The sequence below is a fragment of the Colletotrichum orchidophilum genome (assembly GCF_001831195.1).
Source record: "Colletotrichum orchidophilum strain IMI 309357 chromosome Unknown Scaffold_75.1, whole genome shotgun sequence".
Classification (NCBI taxonomy): domain Eukaryota; kingdom Fungi; phylum Ascomycota; class Sordariomycetes; order Glomerellales; family Glomerellaceae; genus Colletotrichum; species Colletotrichum orchidophilum.
Genome location: NW_019173031.1, coordinates 56294 through 79157, shown reverse-complemented (window position 1 = coordinate 79157; position 22864 = coordinate 56294). Strand labels below are relative to the sequence as shown.

The window sequence follows — 22864 nt, the reverse complement described above, 5'->3', positions numbered from 1 at the left end:
CCCGGGCCAGGTTAAAATGTCGTCTCGTGGCTTGCGTAAATGGATACGCTAAGACACATGCAGTCTTAGTAAGCACTCTCATTGGCCAGGGCCGAAGACACCATGCCACCCTGTATCATTTACGCATTTTCCATTGGCTCGCTAGAGTGGCGGAGTCGAAGAAAGTCAGGCTAGCCCTGCACTCGTGTCCCGGTCTCGTCGGACACGGCAGGGATCTGGCGGCACCCGCAGGGCTAATGTTGGCGCTAGCCAGCGCTAGCGTCGCCGGGTCCCTTGCACTTTCCCGTCATCTTTTCAATTCTCTCCGGCCGCACGTGACTTTTGGCGATGTTTTGAATCGGCCTGATATTCGTCCGACTCTGGCTTCACCACATTGCGTTCCGGCACCCCCCCGACCAACTCATTCCCGCGCTCCTCAGTGTCTCCACGCCCTGAAACCGTCCATCATCACCACCAACGAGCCCATCAACACTCCCCCATCTTCGCGTTTTGCTCCTCACGGACACCTGAACATTCACAATGGATACCCTCTACAGTCGCATCTAAATGTCTTCCATGTTGTCACTAAAAGCCTACCGTTTTTACCATCGAGCAAGCCGAAGCCACGGGCCTCAACAGCCACCCTTCATCCCCTTCCTCCGAACCACCTGAATCGACCTTCTCTCCACTCCGACTTTCTCTACCATTCGACTACTACGCCGCGTCGTCGACTCTTCTCCTCAGTACCGCTACGCCCTAACATGGACGAACCGGGTTGTGCTTGGCCTTTCTGGAAGTTTGGGATGAAGAGAGGCGATCTCTCCACCAAACTGCACGACCAATACAACACTATTCCCTCCAGCATCCAGGACCCCGACGCCTTTCACCATGATGTCTGCGAGATTTCCCACGTCGCCGATACCGCCGACGACTTTCACCGTCTGATGGCCGGCCGTAAGGAACAGCGCCTCAAGGAACTCAACGCGTCGCTTGATCTCGCTGCTGTCGAGATCATCGCCAACCCCAAACTCGTCGGCACGGCGCAGTGGTCGTACGCCCTGCAGCTCTTCCGAACACGCTCGCTCGACTCCCTGGTGCGACTGTTCTCAAGCTACCTCCCCGACGACTACTCTTGCACGCAAGGCTACTATGCATCCTCCACCGGTACTTCGTTCAGCGATCGATGCAGCTCCCGCACGGCGAGTACGAACCTGAGCAGTCTCGACGACGGTCCCTGTTTCTTTCACGATGATGATGACGATAAGCCTGTGATGACGCATGAACCCTTGCATATTTCAACTTCTATTTCTTCGTCCGCCATGACCACGGACCTGCCTCCCTCCCCCCGTTCCATGACGATGCAGTCCGACACCTCTGCGTCGTCCCCCATCGACCGCGACCATGACCACGACTACCACCTCCACAGCCTCACGCCCGCGCGAACATTGTCCTTCTCTGGATCTGAGTCCGGAAGACTTGAAGGGAGACGGCTTCATTGTCCTCACGTCGAAGACGACGACGAGGAAGAAAATACCTCGCAGTCTGAAGAGCCCGACTCCCTGACGACGTCGGTCTCGGATCTAGAGGAGCATCGTTTGACGCGTGAATCTACCGTGGAGGAGGAACAATCTAGCGAATACGCCGATAGCGCCATCGAGGAAGACGGTTGCGAAGATGAGTTCCCGACAACCCAGCTTCCTTTCGACCTCTACGACGACCTGATGGAGTCTTCTGAAACACCAACACCCAAACTAGAAACAACAACAACGGCGGCGGCGTCTTACCTCGACAGCAAATCTCCTTTCCGTTCGATACCCCAAACTTTCCGCGCGTTCTCACCAAAGATACCCCATCTCCGTTGTCGTGACGCCAGCCCCACGAAGGGCAGCAGCAATCGCAATATTAGCAGGAGGACACCCGAAGAAGCAGCGTGCCGTATCCAGAAGCCACAGCTCGACGCCGCACGCGTGCGGGCCTCGGCGGCGAGGGATCGTAGGAGAGATATGGACTAGCATGCAGGGCGGCCGGGGACGGCGGGCACTGTATATATGTCCATCAAGTGTACATACAAATGTATCATGAGTCCTAATCCGTTTTCTGAGTTATCTGACCTCTTCCTTCGGATTTGTGTGATGCACGCGCGCGAGCGTACCCAGTTATAAGCGATCATTTTGTTCTGGTCCTTCCGTCCAGAGGTCTCCAGACACGTTGTTCTAAGATGGATATGACTGTCTAACGGCGCATGCCGCGAAATACATGCTAACGTTCCAGGGATAGGTATGTTTAAGAAAGACAACGAAGTGAAAAGACTATCGATAACTTCGATTCTGTACCCGTTTATCTGATCCGTTTGGCATTCAGCGCGACAACGTGATGTCGGTGTCGTGACGGTTCGGTTTCTCCGGTACGTTGGGCGCGGCCAGCGTCTGACACTGTCAGGTGGCTTGCTTGTATCTTTGCCTTGTTTTGGTGGTGTCGAGTGACCTACCCGCCGACTAGTGTCTACTCTCACCTCACCTTGCCTCGGGGTTTTGTTTTTGCCTCACCTTGGGAAGGTGACGTCAAGGGAGACAAGAAGTTCTTTTCTCTTCTCCCTTTTTTTTTTTTGGTTTTATTTTTAGGTTGAATTACGGAGCAGGTCATGCGCAAGTCCTTTACGGAGTTGTGGTGGGCGTTTTCGGGCTTTCTTTTGCTGGCGTCTTGAGGGGGAGGCTATTCGGAACTGCCTGCCTCGCATGGAGCGTGCATCTTTAGGTATGAAGTTGGATGAGAAGTCATTGCCAACGTCCTGTGTACCATGCTTTCTTATTGCACTGGTCGGAGAGAAGCGACTATTCCACGCGAAGAAAATACTATATAGACTTGAGGCATATCTTTGTTCTATCTTGGTGCTCCTCCAGTAACGACGGATGCTTAGTCGCTTCTGATACCACCAGAGATCAACTCCATAATCCACTTACTCCATTTCTAACTCCATATTGATAAGTCGCGCCATCTCACGTGTATTGGAGACTATATAAAGCCCAGCTGTTGCTCTCGCACTCCCCGCACGATTTATACAGCGAGCCAAAGTTGTTTCTCGGGAAGTGGAAATGGACCCTGAGAGGCGTGCAAATCGCGGACCGCTCGGTTGTGGGGGTGATCCGGCCACCTGCCAAAAAGACGAGACGCGGCCTTGGCAGAGCCCGCTGGCTTGGCGTGCGGCAGCAGAAAGTGATGAATGAGAAGGATAAGCTTGGTTCGAAGATGGAGCGGTCACTCTAGCGATCGTGGAGACACATTGCCAGAGTATTTCCACATGTCGCTTGACACTTCCGAGGCGTCTATCCTCGATTACGTGAGTCTTGTCTGAGCTGTGAGATTTGGTGGTGATTGACTGTCAAGTCTGGGATGAGGGTAGGCAGGATTCAAAAGTGTGCGACTGTTGGTTTGCGTATCACAGGTGTGATTGTTCTAATCGAACCGTGGTGACGAAGGGTCAATTTACTGTATATTGATCTCTGCGTGAAGTGGAAAAGAGAGGTTCCAACCGGAGGTTGGACCGTCAGTTGAACGCTGTTATAGAGAACCTCAGATGGCCTCTGTGCTGGCGCTGACTCGAGGTCGAATTGGGCCTCCAATCCGACAGCGACCGAAGGAAGATGAACAAGCGACCAAAGTTCTATTGAGTAGGATGGAAGGTGGCAGGACAGGAAATGGCCAGGGAAAACAGCAGACCGAGCACGCTGAGAGCCTGCTTGAAAACATTTGATGTGAAAGGTTCCCGAAATATGAAAATTAACCAAAGTGATGTTAGGGTGAATGATTTCACTTTGGGCGTCTGATTGGTGCTCAGTAACAGTCTTGTCCAAAAAGAGGTTCCTCCTTTTGTTTAAGAAAATGTCTTCAGTAAGACCAAAAACAAATTAAAAAAAAACATGGAAAGAAACACAAGAACCGGTTCTGAAATGATCGTTGAAAAGCCAGACAGGGACGATCAGCTCGATATCTATCATGTACTCGCATTTGCATCATGAATTGAGAGTAGGTAGAGAGAACAAGAAATTACGATCCAGGATCCTACAAGGCCATCGCTAAAGCCGGAAAATTTTCACCATTCAAAACCAAGTTCTTCTACATCTGCTGCCTCCTCCACAGAATCCAACGTTGCCAAAGGCTCAATATCGATATAGACGCAAACCACCTCTCCACGGGGTGTTTCTGCGATGCAAGCCCGGATGAAACTCGTGAGAAGTCGCTTCAGAGACTCGAAGCCGTCTTCTTTCCAACAAGGGACTGTTTCCTCTACTTCGGTGTTCCGGGCTACCAGCCGAAAAAGCAGGTATTTGAGCTCGGACCACTCGAACTGCAATGGCAGCCCTGGCAGCTCCTGTACTAGTTCGGCGAGCGTCTTGCTCCGGAAGCTTCCTTTTGGCTTCCAAATGTAGCTTCGGCGAGTTGGTTGACGGATAATCACGCGGTACACGAAGTCTACTTGCGATTGCCGCGACGTGGTTGTCTGCGGTGCATGGTTGATCATGACTGCCTTTTCGACGATTGTCTCTGCGCTTTTGATCGCCACAGGTGAAGAGACCCGGTCAGTTTGTCCCGCAGCAGCGACTGTTGGGAGTGAATCGCCAGGTGTCGCTTCAGTTGGCTGCACTGGTGCTGAAGGTCTAGTGCTGTTGGGGCTGTCTTTTGACTGAGGTGGAGGCATCTCAGTTTCGGTGTTCAGTTGGATGAGTGCTTCATCAACAAAAGCATTCACAGAGCCGTCTTCGTCCGTGACATCCTCAACAGTGGCACGGAAGGGATTTGGTGCCCTCTGAAGGCTCGTGGACGAGACGTCAGCAGCAGCTGAGTGCGATTCAGAAGCCGTGGGGCCGTCGACAATTTCCGGGCTTGAGTGGTCCTCTAAAGATTGGAAGATCACGGTCAGTTCCTCGGGTGGTGGGAAACCTTGTTGCTGACGCAACTTCCGCTTGCGCGGCGAGATCCTAGTTGTTCGCAGACCAATGGGAGTTTTGCCGGCCCTCTTCATCGACGTCGTACGTGAAGACTTTGCATTATCAAGCCTTGGTCGCTTGGTAGGAGGGCCCATGTCAGCGTAGGGCGCGAATTGACGCTCGTCGTTTGGGATAGCAGACGACGTGCTGGCAAAGATGTTCTGGTTCTGGTTCTGGTTCTGGTTCTGTAAAGCAACAGGTGTTAGAGCGATGGATCAAGACAAGCGAATGGTAATGCGGAGCCAGGATTGCTTACTGAAGTGTCTTGGACGTGTAAGTCTGGACTTTTGGGAACTAGGTACGGATCTCTGCTGACTTCACGCCCATTCCGCAAATCTTGTTGAGGATCGCCCAAGGCAGGATCTATAACGCTCGCGTCGACATCCTCGGGATGGAGAGTAGGTTCAGGGACCGTAGTTGACCTGTGAAATGTGAGGGGAAAGAAATTGATGAAAGACGAGCCACCCGATTACATACCTCGAGCTGTCAGGCATTCCCGTCAAGATGGGACTCTCAAGTCTATCCTCAGCGACATCTAGGTCTATTGGATCTTCGTGACTGAGACCTCTTCCACTCATTATATCGACGCTGCCTGCCTTTTCTTTGTTCTTCTTGTATTTGGCATTGCGATGTTGTTGGAGATTCAGTCGCCAGAAAAGCTGCTGCATGATTCTCTTGATCCTACAACTTTGTCAACTGCAAGCCTCGTTGTCAGAAGTTGTAATATGGCTTACCGTATGCAATCAGTAGAGTACTTGAGCTTGTTGGCTCGACCTTGGGCGTCGTCGTCTGGCCAGAATAGTTGCCCATTGCCATGACGCTCAAGATATGCTCGTGCCATCTCACTCAGAGCACTTCGGTGTTCCCGAGACCGCCACTCGTGAATCGTGCTGCCTTCCCAACCTTGGTTTGTTACGAACGTTTTACGGAAGACCCGAACACTATCATAGAATGCCTGGCATCTTGGCAGGTGAGGATCGCCATAGTCGAGTTGCTCCCGCAGGTTAGTGATGGAGGGGATGGATGTAGGGTTGATGGAATTCGCCATGACAGCGGTAATTCACTTGTATGGGATTGAATACAATAATGAGGACTGAAAGACGAGAAGATGGTCCGTTGAGAAGAAGAGAGAAGAGAAGAAGAGATATGCGCAGGTGAATCGGGAGAGGGAGCATAGGTTGCCTTGGGAAACGTCCTGGACGCGGCGCGTACCCTCCATTACGACAACCCTGGGTTCAGCTGGCATGGTTTACAGCATCTATCACACCGACTTGTGGAGTTCCGGGGAGGGTGGAACGTACACCGGTTGGTCCAACAAACTTGTGTTGGTTATCCTGCATACGAATTTGGATCTGAACGTTGGAACTTCATCTATCCCTGAGCGGCACAGCTAGCTCTTGTCTGAGGCCTCCTACAGATGGGCCACAACGGGCCCCTGAAATGAGCAGCCGAGATTATTGTCGAAGAGCTTCAAGTCCATGGGCTCATGACAAGAAATAGAGAGTCAAGTGGAAAAAGTCTGATGATGTCATAAAGCAACATTGACCATTTCACTTCTCAAAAACTATAAAAAGGGCCTTTCGCCCTTCCCAGGCATGTTAGATGGCGCAGTACTCATGTTTTTGTGTGCTCCTCCAGTCTTTCCTTGGAAACACTCAGGTACGGCTGCAACACATTGCTATCAAAAAGACCAACAGAGGAAATCCCTGTGCCTCTCTTTGAGCTCGCTAACATGTCTGGACTTATATCTGCCTGTGATATACCTGTCTGCGATAGCTTGCCCTCGCAAATTTCCCTTTTCCAAATTGGATCAGTGTTTGCAGGTGTGAAAATAGTTTTTGAACTCATTCATTATTACAATCGGCCAAAGTCATCAGGTACGTTAGCTATCGTTATTGATACTCCTTACGTGGACAAGAAGCCTGCATCTAGCTGCTAACTGATCAGCAGAATCTTCACAGACGCGAGACTTGACCGAGACCCCTATCCCGGCCCCGCCGATTGAGCCGTCATATTCACCAGAGGAGCGAGCCTTCTACAGAGGCCCAAGCGGCACCCACGAATGGCACAGGGACTTCGAGCTCAAGCTCAATAAAGTTGTGGCCATCCTTCTGGTGTATCATCTATGCAAGCTAACCGATTCTCCGTAGGCTTCGACGGTGCTGACGCGTCGATAGAAGTAGCATAGATCATGAAGCTCTAGTAGTCGGCAGTTCACGGGTTGAACTGAAAGGTCAAGCCCCTGAATCGAAGGGCAGAACCGTAAATGTTATCTCATCCGTGAATGTTTTGGGGGATGTTTGAAGACATGATTGGTTCGTAGACGGATGTGCCACTTGATTTCATTTACGTACTTAGGGAATGGAGTTGGACTGATTTGAAAGCTAAAATTACCTTCCTTATTCCATGTATTATTAGAATGATAGAATACAGCAAAATGCAGCAAAAGTGTTGTGGTCCCCAAAGGATATCTCCTTAACTGGCTTTGAGTACTTTACACACACCAACCTCGCCATAATTCAGGGAGGGAGCAGGCCCGGGTGCTGCCAATCTCTCAGTCTGGATGTCTCATGTGCCGTGCGACAGCCTGAATGATAAGATGCAGCATGGGATTACAGGGTGTTTGACCTGCCGCTTTGGGAAGTCCATGGGTCAGCATTGTCGACTTCACTGGCAGCGGTGGCTTCGCTCGTAACTTTGTGACTCGACGGTTTCGGTACAACTTTTGTACGGATGGCCAGGCTTGCAACCTATTTTTAGGGTGCCAACCCGAGTAGAAAGATTTGATGAGCGGCTGCTCTCACTGCGCTGCCAGGATGATAGCGTCTGAAACTTATTCTCCAGTTCAGTGGTCTTTGCAGCTCACCGTTGGCTGTGCCGTAGGCTTGCATCATAACGAAGCGCAAACTTCCCGGACCCAGGCATTCTGCCTTGCCAACCCAAACGAGTGCTGTCAGGTTGACTCAACCACTTCACTGGTGGGTCTTCCCCGGGGATCTTTTTGCCCGCGAAAATTGGTGGGTTACGAAAGGGTTTGGCTATGGAGCGCGGAATCTGTCAATTCACTGGGAACACTTGGCTAGAATCCCATCCCTTGGCTCAAGCTGCCTCATGCAACAAAGCAGACCATTCAACTTTTGGTCATTCCACTAAAGATCTGACGGGCGATTGCGAGCAATACCGAACACCAACATGTGTCTGCGAGATGTTTCTGATTCGTCTTGAGCACATACACTGCTGAATGAAAACAAGACTCTGATCAGTTGAAGAGTCGCCCCCGCTTTCAGATGGTTGAATGGCCACATGCACCAACCAAATCCTTATGTGCCAACATGTACCTTCAAATTACCTTACCGTCCGAATACGCCAACAACAATCCTCGAAAGTGTTTCATCATTTCCTCTGCCATATTCAGATTTTAGTTGACATGGCATTACATTGAGCATGGATAGGATATTTCCTTGAATGAAGTTTTACCTCTGTGCCTAACACATCCGAAGGAAGGTGAAAGGGGTCAAGTGTTGATGGCGCACGGCAGGCTACTCCGACTACCTTAGTGAATCATTCCGCAAGAAAAGGAGCGCGTAAGAAGCCACAATTCATAGACAAACTCAATTGAATGACATCCCATCAAATAGCTAGAGGTGCCACACAGATAACAAAGCTATTTAGGCCTGAGTGAGGCCTTGAATCAGTTCATCCCTGGTACTCTCCATAATGCGATCCACCTGCTGTGCGTCATAAAACGCCTCGTTGTAGCATACACTGAAGGTGAGTTTCTCTCGGAATGTCCATAGGTACATCTGAAAATCACCAGTCATCATCGTGGAGCTCACCCAAAAGTTCGAAATCTCCCACGCTCCATATCGGGGCTGTAAATAGTCATCAACGACTCCCATGCTGGAAAGCGAAGGCGTACTGCTGGGCGGCACACCGCCGCTTTCAAGAATCTGCCGGGACATGGCCATGTAAGGACCAAGGTAGCCAAAGTCATTATCGGCAAAGGCGAAAGGTGTCTTGTACTGCTTGTGCAAGGACTGGCTGAGAGCATCGAAGGTGCTGTTCTTGTTGAGGTCGGCTGCGAGAGGCAGGGCAGTCTGGAGAGACCCTATGGAGTGCTTGTGTGGGACAAAAGAGGAAGGGAAATGACGACGGAGGTCGATGGTGGTGAACTGGACGTAGGATGCGCCGTCTTCGCCGGCTGCCGACTGCATTTTCTACAACCGGGGATACTCAGTATGAAGCGGCCAAGAAGAATTCTTGCAAGTGAGCTTACCTGCGTCGTCAAAGCAAGCGCGGCATGCCAAGCTGAAGTGACACTGACCCCCTTTTCTTTGCATGCACTTATGATAGTAGAACTTGTCTTCTCGTCTACCACGAGATCTCTGTGAACTGGTCTCTGAGGTGTGTTTGTAAAGTCGACACCAGGTAGTCGAATCGGCTTTTCTTGCTGCAAGACGCGTTGGAAAATAGACTGCGCATCAGCAAAGTTCTTCGCTGATGGTGTAGCTGAAACTCCCAACCAGTCGTCGTACGGCTTGGAAAGATTCGGCGCTTCAGCCGTCTCGCGTGTTTGAGAGCTATCGCCCGGCAGAGCTGCCAGTGTCGTGAAGAGGGCGTGGTATAGGTACAACATGCCGCGCCCATCGATGAGAGTGTGAGGTGATTGGAGCAGAAGCTGATTCGTGTCTCGAATATAATGGAGCGTGATATGAAACTGGCTCTTGAAGGCAGAGAAGAGTTCATCCGCGGTCGTTCCGTCATGAACTCGGAAGCTCTTCTGCAGCCATTCGTTTGTGATGGCATCTTCGCGAACCACAATCTCCCGCGACGCAGGATCCACAACGCCGCCAATGCAAGGGAAGTCCCATGCTAAGGCTTTCCAGGCTTGTCGGAGAGAGCCCTCATTATTGATATTGCTATCGTGGTTCTGGACTGTCACGCTGCAGCCGATCATCCAGTGTACCGGGTAGCCTTCGGGAGACGCCAGACTCTGATAGAAACTCTCCATGGAGCCCAATTGACGACTCCAGACGCCATGTTGCTTGTTCCATGGATAATTTGCGCTAGGAGCTGGCGCGGGCTGTTGAAGCTTTTCTGGAGCGCCGTTAGTCGCAGCCGGCTCATTCGCCGTAATCGCTCCTGTCGCCATCTTCCCGAATTTAAAGAGTCTTGATCGTTCTAGAGAATTGAAAGTGTTGAGAATTGAGAGAATCACGAGAATCGGGGTTGAGTGTATGGCAGGAACTGCTACTTAGCTACAGCTTTGTTAAACACATATACATAGGGACCCCAAAGAATCGGCATGTGAAGATCATACAGCCGACTAAATGTTACAATGCACCCTGCGTACTTCTAAATCAATCAGACGCCAAGGACAAGTCGTATTGGAAAGTTCCTACCAGGTGCTGGGAAAGGCACCGAATGCACATGACCGAATTGAAAAGGGGCCGAATAGGGCTGAAGGAAGCCGAAGCTGACAGGCCATGGCGCCCCATCCAGACAAGGTTTATAATTAGATTAGGAATCGACTTAAGATAACAGGTAGGAACCGTCTCGGCATCCATAGCCGAAAGCATTGGCCTAGAATTGACACAGTTGTATTTTGTCTTGGATGGAGGTGCTACCAGAAGCCATGCTAGCTCAAGTGGACAGCGGCGGTTGTGTTTGGTCTCTCTAAAATGACTATGATACGAAGAACCTCAAGGGGAAAACCTGAGATCAACCGCCAAAGTATCATTGATGCTAAATCTCAAATGACAAGCAGGTGGTAGAAAAAGATAACCAGCAATGACTGGCTCTCCTCGGAATCAGACACGTGAACATACTGGAATGAAGGCAGCTGAATGATCTCCCAGATTGTTATGTATCTCTTGCAACAAACATAAAAAAGCTTTTACATGCTGAAATCCACCTTGATCCCGTACCATACCCGAGGCTATTCCCCCGTCGTCTATCATGATCATGATGCCCTCAAGCACTTCCCACTCTTACCACAAGCTTTTGTCCTCGCACTTGACCTGATTTCAGCATCTCAAGACCTCGGATAATGCCTTGCCATCCACCGGGAAGTTCACGAGCCGGATGACATTTCAAACGTCCATCATCCACCAAGGCCTGAACCTCGAGCGCCCACCGTGCTCCCAGATCAAATTTGGACTGGTCCGCGTCACGGTGGTATGCACCATCGAGCTTGACTTCGCGGCCCATAACCACATAGGTCATTGGCATATCCATCTTGACCGCCTTCCTCGTCCTCCACTCGTCGGGGGCGTGTTCGAGAGAAGCATACCTTGCGCCTGCACGACCAAGAGCTGTGAAGCAGCACTTCACCGACTCTGGCGTGGTGATACAGTCAATTGCTGCTCGAATGGATCCCTTTGTCGTATCGCGGATTGTCTCCCCGCAAGTCGGGGAGGAGTAGGGTGTCGTAGAAGCAGCTCCGTACTTCTTTACAAGAGCGGCAGAAGACGGGGAGCAGGTAGCGATGGGGTCATAGCCGGCGCTGCAAAGACTTTAGTTTATTACATGCTCCAAGCAGGGCTCGCAATGGCATCTACTGCACGTACCTAGACAGCAATTGGCAAGCCATAGTGCCGGTAGCTGTAGCACCACCGTATACCAATACAGGCTGGCGGGTTCCATCAGACCGCAATGGAGCAGGTTTTGATGGAGTGCCCGTCAGGAGGAGCGAGTCTTCCATGGCTAATGCCACAGTCGCCCATCCCACTCCTCCGAGCGCCGCCCCCTCGAGATCACTCCAAGAATCAGGCACCCGCACAAGAAGACGTCTATCTTGGATGAGGTATTCGGAAAACGCTCCGGAGTCTGGGTTGCCCGGGTTCGAGCCATGCATGGGACCGCAGACCCGCGTCCCGACACATGAGCCGTCGACTTCGGGGCCAGCAGCGACGATGGTGCCCATGAAATCGCAACCCATGACGGCATTTGGCACCGGATGATAGTCTGGCATCTTGTAGTCGGTCGGGTTCAGCGCGACGACCGAGACCCGGACCAGAACTTCGTGGGGTTCTCTGATTTGGGGCATGTGCCGGTCTCTTGAGACCAGCGGCGGGCCTCCGCCATTTGGTGATTGAACAAGAGCTGTGATTGTCGTTGCTTTGGCCATTTTCGCGACTTTGTTGTTAGATGTCACCTACCGGTATCTAAAACCATTGTCCCTAGGCCGCCCTCTTTTATTGCGATGGTCCCAGCCTGTTCGTGCACCGTGGAGTCTTGTTTTCAGCCCTTGTATGCAGGGTCCTTGACAGGTCTCCAAATGCGTCTCTAAGGATGATGCATGAGACATCCAACGGAAGGAGTCTGCAAGTCATCCCCGGTTCGGATACTAAGCCTCCGAATAATCGTCCGACTCCGGGCTCCGACCCGAAGTGGGTCGGGCCACACGGACGTCTCCCACGAAAAGCCGGTCCCTGTTCGCCGTAGCGCTTACAAGTGCCCGAAGCCGGGTCCGCCCGCAGAACGACCCGAGAAGGATGCCAAACTCCAACCTTTGTGCTGCACCGGCTTCGGCCTCTTCCATCCGGTAAGCGGGTTGAAGTCCCTGGAACCCAACGACGGGGGGGCAATAAGACGGTTTCGTTCACTTCGGGCGAGGGCCCTGCATGAAGTGTCATGAAGGATTCTCGCATCACCCCTCGCATGGCCCTGGTCTAGATTCTCATGTTCTTGGCCGAATCTAGGCTTCTAAATAATCCCATTTGCGACGTTGCTCACTGGCTGCGCGTTCCCCCCGCACAAGCAACTTGACTGAATCACAACGAGTAGCCCAGTTGATATATCTAATCGAACGTACAGAATCTGAGGAAAAGCCTTTCAAATAGTTGTTTTCCAAGACCCTGTCATTCTTGCGACAGAGAATAGTACGGAACTCTAGGCAACTATGGCCTCGTCTATCCCCTCGGCCGGTTTGCCCACGACCTTGGCCAGCAACTTGACTGATTTTGCCGGCAATGTCGTCAGCGTCATCAGTCCATACATCCCGGATGCCATCAAGTCCAACCTGAACACGATTGCGTCATCCAAGCTGACACAGGAAATGGCAAAGAGCTGGAATTGGGCGGCGTACTCTTCCATACTCATCGCAAGCATCTACGTGTTTGACTGGGGAGCGAAATCGCGGCGCGACAAGAGGCTTCGCGATTTTGGTTCCCCGCCCCCTCTGGTTCCCTTCAAGGCCCCGTTTGGTTAGTATCCATGCCTCGAGAGACATCGTCCATCGCTCACAGACTTCATCACAGGAATTGACTTGGCTGTATATTCATTGTACAGATTCTTCAAGTTCACATTCTTCGAGCTAGTCAACAGTTGGCTTGAGGCCGTGCCTGGCCGCACCGTCGAGATGCGCATGTTTGGGACAGGCCTTATCTTCACCGATGAGCCTGCCAACATTAAGGCAATCATGTCTACAGAGGCAAGTTCAGCATGATTTAGGAGCCAGACTTCTAAACGGATTTTAATAATGGACGAAGTCTAATCCCGTTGAACAGTGGTCCAGTTTCGGAAGAGGCGAAGTCACCAAGCGTATCTGGGGAGACATGCTCGGGGAAACGCAAATTTTTGTTGGTGAGTCAGCTGAAGCCCCGTCAGATCTTAAGAAAATACTGATGTGCAATAGTGGACGGAGAAGACTGGCATAACAGCAAAGAGCGCATCAAGGGGCATGTAAGTATTATTGTGACAAGCCAATCGCGCCGCGCCGGTGCATCACAATGTTACGGGCTGACGACGTAAACTCTGCAGGTCATGAAGATGCGCTCAGACGATCTTGAAATCACCGAGAAGCACGCACAGCAGCTTTTTAGGCGCTTCGATGTGGGAAAGCCCATTGAGGTCTACGATGTCGCCGACCGGTATCAGCTCGATGTCGTCTCCGAGGTCTTTTTCGGTGAGTCGGCCGACTCCCTCACTGGGCATCACCCCTTCAGAGACCCCATGGAGACGCTCCACCCAATCAACACGGCACGAATGCTGTTCGGAAAGAATGCGTACTATGTCAAGGACAAATATCTGGCTCCCAAGGCTCTGAAGGAGTTGAACGGCTACACCTCGGGCATTGTCGACCGAGCGTATGCGAGAGACTTGTCAAAGAAGTCTCCCGAAGACTACAACATGCTGGATGATCTTGTGAGCCAGAAGAAGAGTGTCAAGGTGAGATGAGATTATTGGAAAGCAAGCGGAAGCATACTGATTAACTTTCTAGGATATCAAAGACTCCATGATGACTATCATGCTCGGAGGAAAGGTACTTGGACCCAGTGAGACAATGTGCGATTCCATAATCTGATCTGACTGTTTAGGACCCCTCGGCCATTCTCATTGCATGGGCCATCTTCCTGATGGGAAAGTATCCCAATGTCATGAAGAAGATGCAAGCCGAGGTCGCACGAGTGTCAGTATATCTCCTTCCACAGAAAATGCGCCATACCCTATTCACTAATATCTTGTCAGATCTGGAGACAAACCGCCTTCAGCATCTGATCTCAAGGAGATGGTGTACATCCGCCACGTCATCAACGAGACTTTCCGATTGTATCACCCTCGTAAGTGGTGGATGCTATATTCTATCAGAGACCGAGAACTAACCATGACCAGTCGGTATGAACGTCAGAATGGCTCTTAAAGATGCTACATTGCCGATCGGAGGAGGAAAAAGTGGCAGAGAGCCCGTTGCAGTCCCCAAGGATACAACCATCAGTAAGTTGCACAGTTGAAAGAGCACTTCTGGCAAGATCTTTGCTTACAATAGAATAAAGTTTACTCTCTAGGTGGTCTTCAGCGTCGCAAGGACATTTACGGCGAGGATGCGCTCGAGTTTCGACCTGAGCGTTGGGAGGGAGCTAACATCAATCGCTGGCACTTCATTCCGTACAACCAGTAAGTTTCCAAACCATTTGAGACTTGACTCTTGAAAAGATATGTAGGCTAATATGAACACCGCAAAGTGGCCCTCGTCATTGTTTGGGTCAGAAGTTCGGACAGCAGCAGATGGAGTACATCCTGGCGAGAATTTGCCAAGAGTACCAGGAGATTCGGATTCCCGCGGGACAGCCCGAGCAGCAGATCCGCATTGAGCTGAACTTGAAGATGGCGCACCCGTGCATGTGTGAATTTGTCAAGAAGGGCAAAGGAAACTAGAGCACGGAGCTAGCTAACGGCCATCAAAATGCGCCGTTCTCTTTTGAGGACTTGACGAAATAAAAACCCAAAATTGGACCTTGTATTCAGTTCAAATCTCCCCAATGTATCTGAAGGGACCGTAGAAAGGGGTGGCGACACTTCATGCGCTGCCCCAAAAGACTTGAAATCCCAAAGTGGACGTCCTCAGATGGCTTGATTGACATTAGACAGCGCAGGTGTTACGACGTCACCGAATCAAACTCTATCAAAACTTTCCGGGCGATAAATGTGAATCTGGATCGCCGCAAACCACTTTGTCACAAAAGTAGACATTTCCAACGATAATAGCACGATGCCAACTAAGTTTGGATACGAATAGACACATGTGAACATGTCGTAGCTTTGATTATCTTAAAACCAAACTTCATTAATCTGGACTGATGCTGACTAAAGCTGATATTCTGCCAGGATTATCTAAAATGTCTGCAAGCCTCATCAACAGTGGTCTCACTACCCTGAGGCGAGAGGAACACGGCTTCGACTCTCGCCCATCTTCACAGTCCAGTTGCCAGCCCACTCTTCTCGAACGCTTACACGCATTTCAACATCCTTTGTGGGAGGTGAGAGAGTAGCAAGGTCTGCATGGTTCAAAGCTGGATTCTTGTCCCAGACTCCACTGGCAGGTGTTAAATCGGCCCTCATGGCAAGCAGCGCGGCTATGATGAGGATTTCGGTTGCGGCGAACTGTCTCGCTGGGCAGAGGTAGGGCGCAGCTCCCCACGGCACAAAGCCACTGGCTGTAGAGACATCTCGTTCGCCGCTTTTTTGAGGCATGAACCGATAGGGATCGAATTGCAAAGCTGTCGGACCCCAGATGCCTGTTTCGCTATGGATGACGTTTCCGGGCACCTGGAGATAATTGCCCTCTTTCAAAAGGTACTTTTCGTCCAGAAGCGTGTCTGTCAAGACTTTGCGAAAGCTGGGATTGACGTGGCGAGTTCTCTGCGTTTCTTGGAATACCGAAAGGAGGAGCGGACACTGAGACTTGAGTGAGGCGACATCCAGTACGAATTCTCCACTGTCCGGTTTAACAACCGCCCGTGTTTTGAGTTCCTCTCTGACCTCGTCGAGAATTTTAGGGCGGGAGAAGAGCTCCCACAAGGTCCAGTACAGAGTCGGTGCCGAGTTGCTGAAGGAGGCAATGGTGAAGATGGCGGCTTGCTTGGCCTTGTCCGTACTAGATATGCCAGCCTCTGCCAGAACACGCTGGTGCTCTTTCATAAGATGAGAGCTCTCCTGAGGGAGCTTCTTGCAGTACTTGATGTATGACTGGAAGACCTTTTCTCTTGCCGCGTATCCCTTCTTTGTCACATCCAGCCAGCCGACCAGATGCGCAGTAAGATATGTCATCCATTTCCTTTGCCATCCGATCAGCATGTGCGACTCATTTGACAGAATTACAGTAGGGGGGAATTACCAGTAAGAATTCTCGATTTCCTGGTCAAGAAAAGGGTGCTTTTCTCCATAGACAGCGCAACTTGTTGCTTGAACAACAGCATGTCTAGCCCAAGATAGCAAGGGTACTTTGTCCTCGGAGGCGAGCAAGTCATCAATGTCGACCAAGACTCTTTTGCCCATTCTAAGACTTAGCTCGTCAAGATGACGGCCAGGAGCCAAGCTCATCTTCACAGACTGGCTCAAATCATCGGGCAAACTGCCTCCAAAGATTTCATAGGCCGCATCTGAGGCATCGCCGTACTTTCGTGCAACGAGTTGGAGGAAAGGCCGGAAAGACAGTGCCCTGGACTGCTTCTGGATGAAGGGGAGAAGTCGGCTAGAAGCGCTGATGTACACCTTGAAGTTGAAACACCCCAGCGTGTAAATCTCGGCCTCGGTGGAATTGCTGCCGTGAGTTCGGGTCATCAGATGCCTTTGCAAGTTGAATCGTCGTTGAAAGTTCATCTCACATACCTCGTCTTTCTGTAGTAAGTTGGTCCCTGGCTCATCAGTCCCAGGACATGTCCAATAAGTGGGAACCTCGAACGTATCCGGATCGGCTCATTAGGTTCGTCTCCAGCATTGTAAACGAAATCCGCGGCGTAAGCAAGCAGAATCAAGCCTGTGAGCCCATACAAGAGTTCGCGAAGCATTGTGACAGTATCGATGGCAAGGGATCTCTACTAGGCTCAGGAGACGCGTTGCGTTGTGCTGTGGGTGTCTTCAGGTCTGAGTCTTCAGGTCTGACAGTGGTTGGATCTAACCATGGTGAATGCTTGGGTATCTAGATGCATACGTAGCAGTTTGAAGAGTTCCTTGTCTTCGAGATTGAACCGAAGAACAAGCCCTGCCACAAGTGTGGATCGAAGGATCCCAAGCCACACGTTCATCCGTAATTCAGAATCCCACACCGGGGGAGATCGTCTGATTCACACATAATCTTTCGGGTCTTTTTGTAAAGTGGCCGAACGACTCCTTACACGTATGTCCAATTTAGGTGAAGACGCTGACTGTGTCCGGGATATTGCTGACTGCATGGTATTGGTTGTTTCTGCCAGGGCTGAGGGCTTACTATGATGCACCACTGCGGCACCTTAGTAGACTCGACGTGGCTTTGTGGATGCACGGCATCTTAACCGGAACACGCGGCCCGTACCATTCCCCGCATATCAATCCTCGGCGGGCTTGTCCGAGACGCTAAACGTTTATTCACTTTACGGAAAACACAAGAAATGGACAGATCTGGCCATGGGCCCCGACCAACGGGTCTTGCCAGGCAAAGGATTGCTCTGATGCGGGGATTCCCACAATGAACTCCTTCGCCGGCCCGATGGTAGTAGCGCTGTGAGTAAGCCAGCGACTGGAGTCTCGCGAGAATCCACCTCAGATGCAACCCGTTGCCAAGCACAGCCTTCACTGCAGCTTCAAGGCAGTTGCCTAGAAAATGAGACTAGCAGGAGAGGGAATTTGCACGAATAATAAGCCGCATTGTCCTGGTATAATTGGGCATGCTACGCGAGTGGCGGGGGACCTGGGACACTAGTGAGTTGTCGATGGAACCCCACGAATAACACATTCCTACAACCAGGGTTCTCGTGAGTAATGAGCCTGTAAGATGCCCCTATCACTTCCCTCTGGCGACATGTCTTGGGCTATTTCACAAGATGTCAAGTTTGAGACATTTTCATAGTTTCGACTTGCATGAGCGAGGGCCCTAGACGGCCCAGTAGTGTTGTCTACCGAGAAGCAAGAAAGTGGGCTGGGAAACGCGGAACGTACGTTAAGACAGATCAGGAAAGCGTAGGATTCAGCGATTGAGCACTAGAATGATACGTTTGTTCGTCTGATAATCGTTGGAAAATATAATCCAAATATCGTTCGAGGCTCCGAAAGTCTTGGCTCCAGTTCCGAATGACCTCAAACACACCGAACCATACACGTCCGCGGAATAAAGAACCCCTGATCAATTCGCAGGCCGATTTTCCGGAAAAGACTCCTGGTATTATGAACAACCAGACAGCAAAGAGATATGCTTGCGACCGGTGCCGGGAGCAGAAGCTCAAATGTCCCCGAAGCCAGCCGGATAGTGGCACCTGCGAGCGCTGTCTCCGTCTGGGTGCCATGTGTGTCACGAGCATCGGCCGGCCACTGGGACGGCCTCCAATACACGCGAACCACCGTGGCCAGGTCGAGGACAGTCGATCGCTGTACGGCACCCGGAACGGTCGCCCCTCAACGAACCGCGGTGTGCGTGTCACGATGGGTACAGATCCTGCGACGACAACACAGAGCCAACCGCCAGATCCAGGTCCTTCCCAATTTTTCACTACCGTCAGGGCACTGGATCACGTTAATACAGCCTCGGCCATGTGGTTAGACGCGTCAAACTTCCCGACTGCGATGCCAGCGTCCGACGAGCCCACCATCCCCTCTCCACGAGCACATTCGCACGTCTTCTCCGAGCTAAGCGTCCCCGATCTCGACTTTGGAGATCTGAACGACATGGCAGAGCACCTAAACAGGGATCTCCACGAGCCAATGACGGATGTCGAAGATAAGGTTTCTGGTCACAGCGAGATTGCCACGCCCACTACATCAAATGCTGGCGATACGGGGGTCTATGTGGTAGGCCTCCTCGGCAGTATTTCCCATCAGTTGGCCGAGCTCAAGGACCAACCTTGGGAATCTTGGAATCCGCATCTCACGGAAGATGCCTTTCAGCACGGAAAAGGAACGGATTCACCCGGAGGGCGAGACCTCAACGTTTGGAATCGCATTCTGAACGTAATCATGCGATTTGCAACGGTTCTAGAGACGGTGAATCCGGCATCGCCGCCAGCGCTCTCTTTAACACTGATGCTTTTGTCAACATACGTTCAACTGGGTGAGCTTTTTGAGGTCGTCTTCAATCGCATGAGTAGGTGCCTGCGTGAGGGGTCTGGATCGGGGACATCGGCCGCTGCTCCGGCTCCGCTTTCACCACAGCCGACCAGCATACAGCTCATGATGATGACCCAGGTCTTTGAGTACCAGATGCATACTGTGGAGCGACTGCTGGGTCTGCCTGCAGAGTTCCGAATCTGGGACCGCCGGGATGGCGCGGTTGAGGGTGGAGCTGGGATTCTTAGTCGGCAGGATACTTCTGACATTGTTCGAGCGGTAATGAGACAGACCCGAGAAACATTCCAGACTATTAGACAGTCAAGCAATCGTATAAAAGGCTCTGCTACATAGAAGCTTTGGTCAAGGGCGCGGAACGAGACGCAGGCAAATCCAACGGCCTAGAGAAATGGCTGTGGTTGATAGGATTGCCAAGCATTTGATGGGAAGAATATATGCAAAGAGTAGAACCATAGATCTCTCAAACGAATTCCAAATACACATGCAGCAAAGATAGAAAAAATCTCGACTTTGACCATGGGTGAATGTTGTCATTACCGAAGCTCACAGTGAACTGATCGTCAGTTTAACCTCTTTTGCTATCCTTTTCCATTAGAATCACTTACATACGGTTCTAAACAGAGACAGGAACAGTAACAGGAAACATTGCATGCAATGCACTTGGGAAAAAGATTTGATGCATCGAGACTAAAGACCGGCTAAATATGGAGGCCTATCGAAAACCAGAAAGGTGTGGATTACACCTTTCTCTCGAAGGGAGTAAGGCGAACGTGCACCTTTGGCTTTTGCCATACAATGTAAAGTCTCAGATCCCTATCCCAGTCCATTTCATTCTTGTTCAGCAACTCCCATTGGAACCTCCAGCAAAGCTTCGCAAACATAATGCGAAGAACTAGGTACGCCATGGCTTGGCCGAGGCAGTTGCGAGATCCGGCACTGAAAGGCCTGAAAGCAGCTCGGTCATCACCATCAAAAACATGATCGTACTCTACGTGGTCTTTGGGAAGCCATCTCTGTGGTTTGAACTCGTATGGCTTACTGAAGTACGTCTCCGAGTGCGTTGTGGCGTAGGCGCAGGAAGAAACAATGACCTTGCGTAAAATTAGTTTCAAGAATTTCCTAGGATTTTGCTAGATCGGCAGATACAAGGAGCAAGGAAAGCAAAACTTACTCCTTTCGCCACATAGTTTCCATCAACCGTATAGCCAGGGCTGATTCTTGGGAGTCCGTAGGGAACATTTGTGTGTAGCCGAATGACCTCCTCGATAGTCGCATTCAACCACGGCAGGTCTTGAAGTTTATCCTCCGTGATATCTTCATAAGACTTGAAGGTCGTTCTCAACTCCACCTGTAGCTTCTTCATAATCTCATCGTTTGTCGTCAAGAAACACATACCAGCTGTCAAAACACTTGATGATTCATAGTGATCAAGGATTAGATGGCCGGCCTGGGAAACGAGGAAGCCATCTGTCGGAATTGCCTCCTCGTTCTTCAAAAACTGTGCCATATAGTCCAGGTCCTTACGGTCATGGCGTTCCTCGACACGGGTTCGAATGAGCTTTTTGCTCGTTGAGTGAGCTCTGAAATAGCTGAATGCAACTTTGGGCGGGAGAAAGACATAGGAGAGTGGGTAGAGAAGGGGGAAGCGACGCATGACGTTGCGAAATGTGGCCCAGTGACCGATGCGCAACAGTGACTCCAAGATGGGATGGTTTTGGCCTTTTTGGGGGTAGCGTTAGCCATGATTCCAGAACAAACGATGGGCAAGAGTCCACGAATACCGCAGATAGGATTGGGCGTACCGGATTGAATGTTTTTGAAATTGTGTCCAAGTGTAATCGAGCCACCGAGATCGCAAGTTGCTCGTTCAAACCATGGGGCGATATCAACGCCTTCATCAACGGCGGGTGAGTTCTTGAGCACGTCGACGAACTCATCCACGTCGGCGTGAATGATCGGTTCATATTGCTTCAGCGACCGGGGGCTGAACGCAGGAGCCAACTGCTTGCGGGCAGCGCGGTGCTTGTCGATGTCTCGCTCCGAAGCCAGTCCCTCGTACTTGTCTCCAGTGTCAAGCATATCAGACTTGACGAAACCGGGCCTTCCATTGATGCTGCTAGTGTAGATATCTTGCCAGCATCACATCAGAAAACTCACTTTAAACGTGCTGTTGGCTGTGGACATACCTGTGTAAGCCTTGGGGGTGATGAAGACGAGCTCGTTTGGTGCTATTCGAACTACATCTCCTACTTACAGTTAGCAGGCCATCTGGTACTCGGACAATGAATTTAGCTCACCGTATTCCCGAAAGGCTCGCTGCATAGCCCAAGGATAGCGGCCAGATAGCCTGTGGACGGCCTCGTCAGCTTCTTGCATTTCTTCCCAAAGGCAATTCCTCTGTGGGATTCCATCAACCTACCATTGATACCCATACCACACGTTGGAAACTGCTGCAATCTTGGGGCCAGGATATTTTGCCAAAGGATGAAACCAAACCAGGTAGATGGTCCGAATCAAACTATAGACGACGATCTGGGATAGTGTTAGACATTTACCGTTGCGCACAGGGCTCCAAGTCAGGAGTAGGAATCACTAACACCACCGAATGCGAGCGTGGCATAGTCGCGAGTCGTCAGACTCAAGCCGGGAAACTCGAGATTCAGCATGGTGGCGGCTGTAGAAATCGTGCGCCAGATTGAGCGTTCGATCCAGTCCCAACCAATTCTCAACTTTGACAGAACGTGGCGACTACATGTAAGACCTCTTGCTTCGATCACAGATCAGAAATGAACAAAATCTTATGCGCTAGACTGGCCATCCGATTATTCGCCAGATTGGACAGGCAACAGTACACAGAAGGCGGTAGTTTGGCCTCCATATCTGCGGAGAAAGTCACCGACTCGGTGGCCGGCTTCCTTCAACCTGATCTCCTGAATTCCAAAAGAAGGCATTAAGCATTCGCCCCTGTCCATGTCTGAAAGATCGTTTGTGAAGAAGGACTTTGGCCAATCGGCTCACCGCCAAAATGTGCTTGTCAGATCCTAACCAGGCCTTTCGGAGGGCTTTCTCACAAGTTCGGAGGCATAATACGGGATCCTGCCGAGCTGATCCTGCCGAGCCCACTTGCTCCTGACGTGGGGGTATAAACCGGCCCGACCGCGGGTTCGGAGCCCGCTAAGACAGAGCTGCAGGGACCAGTTTGCTTCAAGGTTCTGGACTGCTCTGACAGGTGACAGGGATCTAGATCCAACAAGTGCCTGGTCGATATTTGCCTCAAGTTCTGGATTCAGGTCGGGTAAGCGATATGTGACTATGTGACCGAGCCGAGGAGTTGAAGTCTGAGTTATGGTTGTCTGAATTCA

General features: G+C 51.1%; 9 protein-coding genes across 9 annotated transcripts; 4 read left to right on the top strand and 5 right to left on the bottom strand.

The window, feature by feature from the left end:
* Positions 1 to 740: 740 nt before the first annotated feature.
* On the top strand, positions 741 to 1991 carry CORC01_08683 (uncharacterized protein; the record flags this gene model as incomplete). The annotated part of the gene is made up of 1 exon (XM_022620313.1): positions 741 to 1991. One exon carries the CDS (start codon positions 741 to 743, stop codon positions 1989 to 1991), a length of 1251 nt encoding a protein of 416 aa, XP_022473151.1.
* A 1080-nt stretch (positions 1992 to 3071) lies between these two features.
* CORC01_08682 (uncharacterized protein) lies at positions 3072 to 3203 on the top strand (the record flags this gene model as incomplete). The annotated part of the gene is made up of 1 exon (XM_022620312.1): positions 3072 to 3203. One exon carries the CDS (start codon positions 3072 to 3074, stop codon positions 3201 to 3203), a length of 132 nt encoding a protein of 43 aa, XP_022473150.1.
* Positions 3204 to 4069: 866 nt separating this feature from the next.
* Positions 4070 to 6012, bottom strand: CORC01_08681 (uncharacterized protein; the record flags this gene model as incomplete). The annotated part of the gene is made up of 4 exons (XM_022620311.1): positions 4070 to 5149; positions 5221 to 5386; positions 5442 to 5645; positions 5699 to 6012. The coding sequence occupies 4 exons, from the start codon at positions 6010 to 6012 to the stop codon at positions 4070 to 4072; spliced, it is 1764 nt and encodes a 587-aa protein (XP_022473149.1).
* Positions 6013 to 8632: 2620 nt separating this feature from the next.
* On the bottom strand, positions 8633 to 10116 carry CORC01_08680 (uncharacterized protein; the record flags this gene model as incomplete). The annotated part of the gene is made up of 2 exons (XM_022620310.1): positions 8633 to 9181; positions 9241 to 10116. The coding sequence occupies 2 exons, from the start codon at positions 10114 to 10116 to the stop codon at positions 8633 to 8635; spliced, it is 1425 nt and encodes a 474-aa protein (XP_022473148.1).
* A 744-nt stretch (positions 10117 to 10860) lies between these two features.
* Positions 10861 to 12093, bottom strand: CORC01_08679 (alcohol dehydrogenase GroES-like domain-containing protein; the record flags this gene model as incomplete). The annotated part of the gene is made up of 3 exons (XM_022620309.1): positions 10861 to 10902; positions 10959 to 11469; positions 11534 to 12093. The coding sequence occupies 3 exons, from the start codon at positions 12091 to 12093 to the stop codon at positions 10861 to 10863; spliced, it is 1113 nt and encodes a 370-aa protein (XP_022473147.1).
* Positions 12094 to 12867: 774 nt separating this feature from the next.
* Positions 12868 to 15122, top strand: CORC01_08678 (cytochrome P450; the record flags this gene model as incomplete). Its single annotated transcript, XM_022620308.1, has 11 exons — positions 12868 to 13171; positions 13226 to 13320; positions 13457 to 13550; positions 13603 to 13649; positions 13728 to 14135; positions 14188 to 14229; positions 14285 to 14376; positions 14436 to 14527; positions 14580 to 14681; positions 14741 to 14861; positions 14930 to 15122. The coding sequence occupies 11 exons, from the start codon at positions 12868 to 12870 to the stop codon at positions 15120 to 15122; spliced, it is 1590 nt and encodes a 529-aa protein (XP_022473146.1).
* Positions 15123 to 15614: 492 nt separating this feature from the next.
* Positions 15615 to 17254, bottom strand: CORC01_08677 (uncharacterized protein; the record flags this gene model as incomplete). Its single annotated transcript, XM_022620307.1, has 3 exons — positions 15615 to 16521; positions 16582 to 17007; positions 17076 to 17254. 3 exons carry the CDS (start codon positions 17252 to 17254, stop codon positions 15615 to 15617), a joined length of 1512 nt encoding a protein of 503 aa, XP_022473145.1.
* A 1258-nt stretch (positions 17255 to 18512) lies between these two features.
* Positions 18513 to 19835, top strand: CORC01_08676 (uncharacterized protein; the record flags this gene model as incomplete). The annotated part of the gene is made up of 1 exon (XM_022620306.1): positions 18513 to 19835. The coding sequence occupies one exon, from the start codon at positions 18513 to 18515 to the stop codon at positions 19833 to 19835; it is 1323 nt and encodes a 440-aa protein (XP_022473144.1).
* A 404-nt stretch (positions 19836 to 20239) lies between these two features.
* Positions 20240 to 22168, bottom strand: CORC01_08675 (cytochrome P450; the record flags this gene model as incomplete). Its single annotated transcript, XM_022620305.1, has 7 exons — positions 20240 to 20593; positions 20674 to 21221; positions 21305 to 21631; positions 21689 to 21748; positions 21800 to 21849; positions 21922 to 22034; positions 22100 to 22168. The coding sequence occupies 7 exons, from the start codon at positions 22166 to 22168 to the stop codon at positions 20240 to 20242; spliced, it is 1521 nt and encodes a 506-aa protein (XP_022473143.1).
* Between the last annotated feature and the right edge of the window lie 696 nt (positions 22169 to 22864).